The 10,744-nt window shown below is 44.1% G+C and overlaps 1 protein-coding gene across 1 annotated transcript in view; it reads right to left on the bottom strand.

Moving 5' to 3' along the window:
- Positions 1-121: 121 nt before the first annotated feature.
- Positions 122-10,744, bottom strand: part of JAG1 (jagged canonical Notch ligand 1) — a 37,721-nt gene continuing 27,098 nt past the window's right edge. Inside the window, exons 10-26 of the mRNA XM_061364774.1 lie at positions 10,367-10,480; positions 9,919-9,965; positions 9,190-9,363; positions 8,553-8,703; positions 7,840-8,004; positions 7,252-7,365; positions 6,514-6,627; positions 6,289-6,402; positions 6,048-6,164; positions 5,506-5,533; positions 5,312-5,397; positions 4,394-4,507; positions 4,064-4,173; positions 3,683-3,919; positions 3,389-3,520; positions 2,785-2,935; positions 122-2,122 (exon numbers count right to left, since the gene is read on the bottom strand). Coding sequence (XP_061220758.1) covers positions 1,665-2,122; positions 2,785-2,935; positions 3,389-3,520; positions 3,683-3,919; positions 4,064-4,173; positions 4,394-4,507; positions 5,312-5,397; positions 5,506-5,533; positions 6,048-6,164; positions 6,289-6,402; positions 6,514-6,627; positions 7,252-7,365; positions 7,840-8,004; positions 8,553-8,703; positions 9,190-9,363; positions 9,919-9,965; positions 10,367-10,480 — 2,426 coding nt within the window. The 3' untranslated portion in view covers positions 122-1,664. The remainder of the gene's footprint in view (positions 2,123-2,784; positions 2,936-3,388; positions 3,521-3,682; positions 3,920-4,063; positions 4,174-4,393; positions 4,508-5,311; positions 5,398-5,505; positions 5,534-6,047; positions 6,165-6,288; positions 6,403-6,513; positions 6,628-7,251; positions 7,366-7,839; positions 8,005-8,552; positions 8,704-9,189; positions 9,364-9,918; positions 9,966-10,366; positions 10,481-10,744) is intronic.

Here is a 10,744-nt window from a genome sequence, read left to right as displayed (position 1 = left end):
CATGGAATCAGCTAACAAAACCCTACTGCATGGAAACGGGTGGCAGGTCTTGGAAGCACAAAGCTGCCCCTGCCCCAGCAGTGTGGCAGGAGCACCTCCCTGCTCAATAATCTCCACGCTCTTTCATGTTTTCATACAAAAAATTTAATAAATATTACTTTTCAAGATTTATTGCCAGGAACAACACATCAAAGATGCATTTTCATATAACACTAATATCACAATACAAGGTATCTTCATGATCTCAATGGTTAACCACCGAGATGACTATGTTTATAAGCCTTTTGATCTTAAACATCGTAATAGCACTTTGATTTCCTCACTTGTTAAGGCGGGCAGTGTAATCTATGGCAAACCTACACAGTGATCTTACTGGACATTCTACTGTTCAAGTATTCAACAACTAGCTTATTAGAATACTCCCTAAATGCAGTAGATTACAAAAAAAGTCAAATCTACAAGTGGTTCAGTATTACATATTCATGGTGAGAAAAAACAAAGAATTAGAATTTACAAAAGAAGATTGCTGTGTTCCCAACTTCACACGCTAATCGGATACTTTCAGTACATGCAACCACTCACGTTTCCTCTACATAAAGTAATAGCTCAGTTTTGTTCCCTTAAACTGCTTCTTAGCAGATGATCTGCCTGTCACTCGGGTTTCAAGTCTAAAGCAGCAAAACAAAAAGAAAGAATGTTCTAGTCTAACTCTCTAAACTGCCTCAGTCAGTACTTACAAATAGTCTTTAAGTGATACTATGGAAGGTGTGTCAAACGTTGGACATTGTACAAAAACCAGCGTCAAGGCCTGGGAGCCCGTCCTATTAAAAATAACCTATTTTCGAACACCTCAGTTTTGGCATATAGGCAACATGTAACAAGGAAATAAATTCGAAATAGAGAAGCCACAAGCTTACAATGCTATCAAAAACCTTCAACTCTAAACACGTACATATAAATAAAAAGGAATGATATTTTAAGGCTCTTGATTATTAAGTTAATAAATCAAATATACACAGTGATTAATAAAAAAAGAATTATTTACAGATCTATACAAACTTCTATTTTTGACACATTTTCCTCTTTAAATTCTTCATTTACCAGCAACTGCTGACAAGTTCCCCCCACCCCGCCCCCAACAAAAATACAATAAAAAAATAAATAATAAACTTATTTGTGATAGTTGCTGTGGTTCCGAGCTGCAAAGGCACTTTCAAATACAGAACTAGTTGTACGTCAACCATAAAACCAATATACAAAAACCTCAAATTCAATAAATATAAATAAAATGTATTCATTCGCAAGGAACTGTATAAATCTGGCAGGAAAAAGAAAAATAACAAATGAAGAGGAAGGAGGAGTAGTTAAGGCTCTGTGATACCTTGGGAAACGTTTCCGTGATGCATCAGCTGCAGCTGAATTTCCGCGAGGGCACTTTTGACTAGTTTTGCATAGATGTGAAATGCAGCACTTGGTATTCCAGCCAACCACAGCAACTATCATTGCCAGTGTAAGCCAGCTTGTCAAAACTTAAATTAACACAGGGATTCTAAGTAAATAATAGCCTCAGACTCAAATATTACACAACAGTTTAAGAACTACAAGCTCTTGAGTGCCTTTCTAGTGATACTTAAAGGCCCTGCATGGCAGCACCCCACCGTCTGCTATACAATGTACTCCATCCGATTGAGGCTTTGTGCACTTTCCAAGTCTCTGTTGTCCTGTTTGTTTGTCCAGTTCGGGTGTTTGGTGGGGGTGCTGTTGGGGGGCTTTTCATCTCTGTCTACCAAAGTGTACGCTGGCTGCTTGGCAAAGCGGGCCTTCTGCTGGTGTTTGTCCATGTCGTCTTCCTCCACCTCGGAGTTGTGTGTCCTTATTTTGGCGATTTTAGAGTTTTTGTTTTCATAGTCTTTGATGGGGACAGTGTTTGCTCCGTGTTTCTCAATGGGGTTCTTGATCTGGTTGAGCTGCTCCCTCACGTTGTTGGTAGTGTTGTCGTCAGACGCTGTGTGAGTGTGGCTGCTCTGCTTTCGGCGCTTCCGAATGCACCAATAGAAAACAGTCACCAGGCAGCAGATCCAGGCTACTGTCAGCACCGAGCTCAGCAGCGGCACCAAGAAATCTGGAAGAGACAGGACAGCGTTAACCCCACCACAAACCAAGCGCTCCCCGCCAGGCTTCCTGCAAACAAAACACATCTTGGGGTTTAAGCCTTATTTTTCCACTGGGTTCCAGATCTAAGGAGGATCTCCTTTAGAACACACGGCGTTTAAACCAAGTCTGGAACTCAAGAGTGCTGCCTGGTAGACCTCACGGGAAATGTTCTCCTCATACACACAGAGCCAGGCATCACTACATCACCCTGCCACATCTCCCAGGGAACAGCTCCTGCTACAACCATTCCTGTCTCACTGGTGGCTACTGGTAAGGTGCCTGTTATGTGCCTAGCACTGTGTGGGAAGCTAGAAACAGACACCTCTGATAGTGACCAACTGCGACAGGGGGCTTCCAGAGCCAACCAGCTGCTGCTTTCTGCCTTACTGACACGCACAGAGGAGTAGCAGTCCTTTCAACATCAGGCCACTGGGTTAAAGCAGTTTCAGAACTCAGTTTTTGAAGTAGCAAGACTCCAGCACAAAGCCTCCTTACTGTGTTCCCCGTTAGCAGAGCCAGAGGCTGAGGGTCTCAGACTTGCTACAGATCCAAAAGGTGAGGAAAGCTTCCCCTGCTGTGGAAGGCTGCTCTGGCCATGGCACACGCAGAGGGTTTGGAGGAGAAGCTCACCTGTTTTGTTTTTAACTGGTCGCCGCTGTACTCTGACCTCCGCCACTGCCGCGATGAGCGTGTTGTTACCATCGCGCTTACTGACAAGGTCGATGATCTTATCTGTGATGTCTTTGATGGGGTTTTCATCTTCCCCTATATCTTCTGCAGACTACAGAAGAAGCCATACAATTAATACCAAATGCCAGATCAGATGGATGGGTAATCTGCTATTTATAAGCTTTCACAATCACTTACGGCTCTTGGCACTTTGAATACTTCAAAAGCAAACCAGAAACAAACCAAAAGCTGGGGGCAGGAACTAATAATGCAGAATTTCTGTCCCCATCCTTAAAGAGCTAAAGAACTCCCAAAAGCAGCTCTCAAGGGAACGTAACAGAAACATGTTTTTCTACCCCTACTACAGTTGCCACCAGATGTAGCTTTCAGGTATGCACATATAACCAGGATTTCTTCCCTGTTCCTACAGGGAACTGGGATGGAAACTAAACCACAAGAAGAGCTGACAAAGCCAGGAATTAGGATTTTTACGAGATCCACATGTTGCACACATAGCCAAGCAATTAACTACTAAGGCATTTAAAGATATTCCAGGAATACTTACAATAGCAACATGTATTTCATTATTTGCCAAGTGCGAAGGCTCACAGGTAATATAGATGGAATATTCAACAGAAACATTCTTCAGAATATTCAGATTCCTCAATTCACTGCAAATGTGCTCTGTGGTAAGTCCCTGGAGGATGCAAAAGAGGTGGTGGGGGTTTTTATGCACATGAACACACAGATAGTAGATTTATGTTTCTGTTTCTGCCCTGAAGTAAGAGTTCTCAAGGGAAGAGGAGGTAGAATTGCCTCCAAGCCAGCTTTTGCTGTTCTTTTATGTTCTGCTACTTACTGGTGCCATCATTTCTTTATTAAAGGTGAAGGTGATGTTGGCACAGTTGTCTTGGTAGTAAGAATCAGAATTGCATTTGGTCTTCACCGGTTGTTGGTTTGAAGGCCAGCATTCACCCACTGCAGCGCAAGGGTGAGTAAAGCAGTGGTCTTCTCGGACAGGAACACAAGCGTGTCCAGCTGGGCATTCATTATGGCCTTTGGCATGCAGGACACAAGGTCGAGGACCACACCAAACCTGGAAGAGAATAAATGCTGATAAATAACCACTGGTTACAGGACAGACGTGAAGAGTATCCCACCACATTCCTCCATTTTGTCTTCATGTTGTCTGTCATCCTGTTTCGGAGGATTCACAATCCAAACCACAGCACAGCCGTACCTTGGAGCACGTGACCTTTCCATTCAGACACTGACAGGTATTGCAGTCATCCTCCCACTTGGCCCCATCTGGCATCACCCGAACACTGGTAAGGCAAGGCCTTCCTGTGACTGAAGAGAGATGGAACAGGATTATAGACTCAAAATAGGGAAAAAAGTGGAAGAACACCTTTCTAAATTAATCATATCACTAAGTTTACTTACTCAATACAGACACACACTTGCTTGAAAACAGCAAAGAGCACCCCTCACAACCCCCATACAACCACAGACTGTTAACATGCAGTTACAGAGGACTCACTACAAGGACCAGATACGACACCACAAGTACCTTCTTGGCATGCCACACCGCTACGACCCGGTGGGCAAATGCAACGGAAGCCGTTGATTTCATCTACACATGTAGCTCCAAAGGCACAGGGGGAAGACTGGCATTCATTGATATCTGCAGAAGGAAGGAGAGGAAATAAAGGTTACTCTATAATATCCCTTATTTTGTCAGAAAACCATACAAGAGGCTTTCCTGCTGGAGCTTTGTGTTCCTTTTCTAGGTCTGCTTGGCGATCGATGCTTATTCTCAGCACCAGTATAAGCCCAGAGCAACTTCTTTGAAGTTCCTGCTGTGTGGGACTAACGAAGATCAAAACCTGACCCCTATGGCTACTTAAGCTTTTCAAGGGCAAGGACACATTCCTTCTCACACAAACACACTTCCTCTCCTCTGACATGACTCCAGTTTTGCTCCCCTGCTACATTCTCCAAGGGAAGACAGTGTCAAACCCCTTTCCAGTTGCATTTTTACTCCAAAACTTCCATTTCCATGGCTGTTATTAAAGAAAAGTGTTAGTGTCCTCCTACCTGTAATTATTATTAAATTACAGGGAAGTGCACACATCACCTCGGGGCTCGTAGGTGGATTATTAATTGACAAGGTTTTTGGCTGGCACACTTTCACCTCAAGCAGAAACCTACACCACACAAACACGCTCTTGACTGGGAAGAGTGTGCTGAAGGGCGTTTTGCCCACTCAGCTGAACCAAGGGGTTTCAGCTCCAGCTGAACAGACTTCATGACATCCTTCATTTTCAGGGCCATTCCTGCCCTCCCCACATCTGCTACAGCTCCAGGTATGGATGCAAGAGACATCTATCCTTAATCTGATCTACCACTTAACTCAATTAAGATGATTGTCTCGCAACAACATGGAAGTGAGACAAACCCAAAGGCAGCGTGCCACTGAAACACTTACTGATCCTGCAGTCAGGACCGGCGAAGCCTGGAGCACACTCACAGCGGTACCAGTTGTCTCCATCCACACAAGTGCCACTGTTATAACTAAAGAAAAGCCATGATGCAAGTTAAAAACCTGCTACAGGTAAAGAGAATCTAAAATTCAAAACCAAAATAAAGGCAAAGGATGAAAGAGAAACACATGAAACTTACCAAGGGTGAGGGCTGCAGTCATTTGTGTCTGCAAAGCAAAGACAGACAACTTAAATATGCAGACTTTGGCTAAAACAACAGTACTGTCAGTAAAGAATTATCAAACTTCCCCTCATACCCAAGTTACACTTAGCTCAACTTTAACAAAAATATGCTGAAATTCTCTACTAAATTGATTCCAGGCTTCTACCACAAAATTTGTTAACTACATTGCGGAACACATGTACACAGGAAGAGATCCTTGTAAAGAATCTAATGGGAAGGGGGAGGAAAAAAGTGGAAGCAGACAGAGCTGCTCTTAGAAGAAGAATGCAGGAGAAAACAAGACAACATCTGTCTCCACTTAGCTCATTTGCAACTTTCTCATGCCCAGGTCAAGGCTCTATCACATAAAGTCATTAAAAACAAAGATTCAGGTGATGCTAAAGCCTACATCAAACAAGCTTCCCCTTCTGGTTTCAATCTTGACTCCAAGGGCGACAGGATGAGCTAATGTTCTCATCACGCAACACTCTGGAAGAGTTCAAGCAGAGACAACTTACTCTGAGTACACGTGGGTCCTTCCCAGCCCTCCTTGCAGACACAAGTGAAAGACTCCCCGCTGACTACGCAGGTACCACCGTTATGACAGGGGTTTGGCAGGCAGCTGCTGTTCCTCGCTGTAACAGAAACAAGATTGGCCCCTGAGCTGTTGGGAAGGCGTCGAAACCGAGCCAAGAGGAAGAACTGAGGTCACAGATTTCATGCTGCATCTGCTTCCTGGTGATTACGGAGGGTATTTACCTATGTTACAAGTGGCTCCTTCCCATCCTGCAGGACACATGCACTTGAAGGTGTCCCCCTCGTCGTAACACGTTCCTCCGTTGTTGCATGTTGCCTCATCGCACTGGCTGTCACCTGTAGAGAACCCGAACTACCCTCAATGCCGGTGCTTTTTTAATGCAACGCAGTAAGTTGAAGCGGCCTCAACAGAGCACGCATGCTATGTTTTGGAAACGCTGAACTTACGGGAGTGGCAGGTTTTTCCTTTCCACCCATTTTTACATTCACAGAAGAAGTCGTTGACCAAGTCTCGGCAAGTTCCTCCATTGTGGCAAGGGTTTTTACTGCAGTCATTAATATCTAGATATGTTAAGAAGAGAAAACGAGCTAAGCCGTGTTTACAGAATTGACAAGCACTTGATGCCTGCCCCATCCCTAACGTTGGCCTCTGTTTCACTCACGGATTAAGTACTTAAGTCTGTATTGTAAAAGCTTTAAGTGCTGTCACAGAGATGAAGAATATTCCAGCCACAACCCTCCAGTTTGTTTTCATTCTATTTGTCATCTTGTTTCACTAAACGAGAAGTGAAAAGGCCAATTACATAAACTATCCTACCAGCCACAGGATAGGAGCTGAGAGCTCACTCCTCTTCTGTTCCAGAGACTGACAGGGTATAAGTATGGTATATGCAGACAGCACCTGCTGTTTTGGGAATGGTGTAATGCTAAGGCTTTATTACTCAGTTATCCAAAGGGCAGAGCAGAAAAAATTAGAGAGAAAGGTTCTGCTCCCAGAACTCCAGTTTAGCTCCAATACAGAAGCCTAGGACTTGGTGGAAAAAGAGGACACCTTCTTCTCCACGGCCTCTGAAGCAGAGATCATGCCAAACTGGTATTGGTCACTCTCATCCTAAAGACAATACCAGCCATTCCCTTCCTGATGTTTTTCCAGATCTTTCTGTGTGCTGAAGAATGGTAACTTACTTGTTTCACAATACGTTCCTTCCCATCCATCACTACAAATACACTTGTAGGAGTTGATGCCATCGATACAAGTGCCACCATTTTTACAGGGGTTGCTCTCGCAGTCATTAATATCTGCAACAGTTTGGAGGAGAAAACAAAACAGAAGGAAAAATCAGATTAGAAGAGCAGGCACCAGAAGTCATCATCATCTTGCAGACTACTTGGCTAAGACCCTTGACAGGAAGGGTTACAAGCACGATGAGAAATAGGTGAAAAACTGCACAAAGCGATGAGCCTGTCACTCAACAATTACTGCTAAACCCAAAAGCAAACCCAGGAGTCCTCACAATCGATGTTAAACCCCACCATTAACTACCTCAGCCCTTGTATACCTAAGGCTTTTAAAAACACACAATTCAAGGCCAGAAGGTTCATTACTGTGAACTTTCCCCAAGGCCCAGCAAATTCCAATCTGCCTCGCCCAAGCGGGATATGAAAACTTAAAGCAGTTCCAAGGTTCACGGTGCTACAAGAAACCATCAAGCAGCCTGGGAGGAAAGGACGGAATCTCTTTCCCACAAGATAAATTCTCTTGTCAGCTCTTACTCTCGTGACAGTAGGTGCCGGTGAATCCTTTGTTGCATTCACAGGTGAATTTTCCACCTGCTTGGCTCTTGCACTTCCCGTGAGGACCACAGACGTTCGAAGAGATGTAACGAACCCCTTCTGGTGTGCTGTTAGAAGCTACCGCCACCGTGCAGCTGTCAATCACTGCAGAAAACAGAGAGCTGGGTGAGGATTGGCCACCCTACCTGACTTCTTAAGCTCAGGGCAACAGTTTCATTTCCAGTGATGGATATTTAAGAGACATACATATCATGGAATCATTTGGGTTGGAAAAGACCTTTAAGATCATTGTGTCCAACTGTAAACCTAACACTGCCAAATATGCCTGCTGCTTTAAAATGACTGCTCCAACTGTTGCTGCATAAAATAATCACAGCATCTTATATGACAACTGCTGGACCACGTCCGTGGCCTGAATAAATTCAGCAAAGCAGGCTATTTGCTGCACGTGTTTTCTGTGCACACTGATGTAACATTGCCTTTCAAATAGCCCGTATTTATCATACTGCCTATGTGAAAGCTAGTATTACTCATCTCACACAAAGAGCAGCATAAGGCACAGGGCAAAATTCAGCCTCTTTATGCAAGAGCTACTCCAGCAAGTATACCACTGGAGCTTCATTACAGCTCCAGCCAAGGAGGGGTGGAAGCTAATGCCAGTCATTCCTGTTCACCTGCAAGGCGACACAAACCTTCACAAGGGGTTGTGCGGCAGTGATCTTTCAGGTGGGAGCAGTTCTTCCCTTCGTAATCTTCAGGGCAGTTACAGAAATAGTCCATAGCAAGATTGAAGCACTGGGCACCATTCTGGCAAGGATTTGGCTCACAATAATCTATGTCCAGCTGTAAGCAGGGCACAGAAAGGAAAGGGAAATAAAAAGGGGGGCAGGGAAGAGAGAAACAAGTTTTATCATCGGCTCCCCTCACTAGGACAGGCAGACATTGTGGAATCTGACCTTTATATCTGCTGCCTCAATGAGTTGTTCATCATGCACAGTTTAGTTCGACTTGCAACTATTTCAGCAGACAGCAACGCTCTTGATGTTAAACAGCCCCTCGAAAGTTAACAGCGTGCAACAAAACCTGACATGCAAACACTCGCGCTCTGCTTCTCAAAAGGAATCCCCAGCAACCCATCAGGGGGTTTGTGGGTTTCTCAATTCCCCCCCCCAATATATATTAATCAAGCATGTTCTTGGCAGACTGACAGCGATATCAAGTACAACTTTATCCCATGGTTCACTGAGTGCCAGGCATTCAATGTACAGACCCAGAGTGCCGGTAGGAAAGCTGCTGGCAGAGGGCCTGCCTTTCACCCATGCTTCTTACCTGACAGAGGTTTCCTGAGAAACCAGCGGGACACAGACATTGGAATCCATTGATTTCATCCTGGCAGTGACCCCCATTCATGCAAGGGTTACTTGCACATTCATTGATGTCTTTCTCACAGTGATCTCCTGCATAGCCAGGTGAACAGATACACCGATAACCATTAACCAAGTCCTGGGAAGAAGGAACACAAAAGTTTAGAGTTAAGGCTTTTTCCTCCCTCTTGATATATTCTTATTAAAGAAAACAATAACCCCCAAACCACAACTCCCCCCCTGACAGTCCATAATGAACAAACAAAAATGCTCTTACTATGTCCAAACAAGGCAAGAGGTTTTTTTAAGTGGGAAATAATACACACACAAGCTCACACACTCCCCCTGCTTCCCCCCAGCACTGCCTTACATTCTTAACTTCCAGGCAGGATAAATTAACCCACATTTTGATGTGGAGTATCTACATTTACAGCAGGTGATCTGCACAACAACCGGCCCATTCACTGGTGACACTGGCACTGAAAATGAGTCATTTATTGCAGTTATATCATTTTTGCCCTTGCCGCTCTAAGTGTGTACCCTGACACGCTGTAGCATGACACAGTCCTCCCCCCAACTCAAAGAAATGAGTTTATCCCAGCTAATTGCTATTTGCTGCACTATGGCTGTTTAGTCTCAAATGTTTTACTGTTACAAGTCTTGGGGAAAGCAAAATAAAGCAAAGTGGCTTTACCCGACAGGATCCTCCATTCTGACATTGTCCACGACAGTCGTTAATATCTGCAATAAAACTACTGTGGTTAGAAGGCAAAAAATATATTTACTCTAGATACAGAGTTCAAGTCTCTCTAAAACTGCAGCTAGATAAAGCTTTTGTCAAGTTTCCTGCATGCCTTCCTCGAGATAAGGTTATTATAATGGGTGGGAACCTTTCGTGCTTCTTCTACTAAAGGCAGTGAAACTTCACATCATTGTTTTAGTCACTTTATCAGAATATAACTATGTTATGGACTAACAAGTCTGATAAAGCTGTGTATTTTCATTCCACACCAACTACTCCCTTTCTGAAAACATCAACCACTGGGGCTCTGCCTGATGCTTAAATCCGAGCTTAGGACTCAGTGGCTTAAACACATACACACACAACTGGCCTTTAATAAACCAAGAATACAGCCACTTACTGATATCACAGTTGTGGCCAGACCAGCCAGTAATGCAGTCGCAATAGTAGCTGCCAATCAGGTTCCTGCAGGAGTTGGCATTGACACAGGGCTTGCCCTCACATTCATTTGCATCTGGAAAAGCAAGGTGGATGGTCAAATGCAGGGCTTGTAGGGCAGGGGGAGAAGGGAGAACAGCCTACAGCTGGTTTTCACAGCAGTCATCAGCCCTCTGGTCAGATCTAAGGGGAACTTTTAATACACAGCATGGATTAGCATGGACAAACAAAAGTCAGCCATACATCAGCCTCTGAAGTCTCCTTCAATTTCTCTGCAATTAGAACACATAGGCTATGCTAATTATTTGATAATTACACCCAGCCACTCATTAAGAGCAAC

The sequence above is a fragment of the Neopsephotus bourkii genome, unplaced genomic scaffold (assembly GCF_033783945.1).
Source record: "Neopsephotus bourkii isolate Nb327-2 ecotype Australia unplaced genomic scaffold, CSIRO-AGI_Nbou_v1 NB_1250, whole genome shotgun sequence".
Classification (NCBI taxonomy): domain Eukaryota; kingdom Metazoa; phylum Chordata; class Aves; order Psittaciformes; family Psittacidae; genus Neopsephotus; species Neopsephotus bourkii.
Note: the sequence above shows the minus strand (reverse complement) of the source record. Positions and strands in the feature narration are given on the sequence as shown.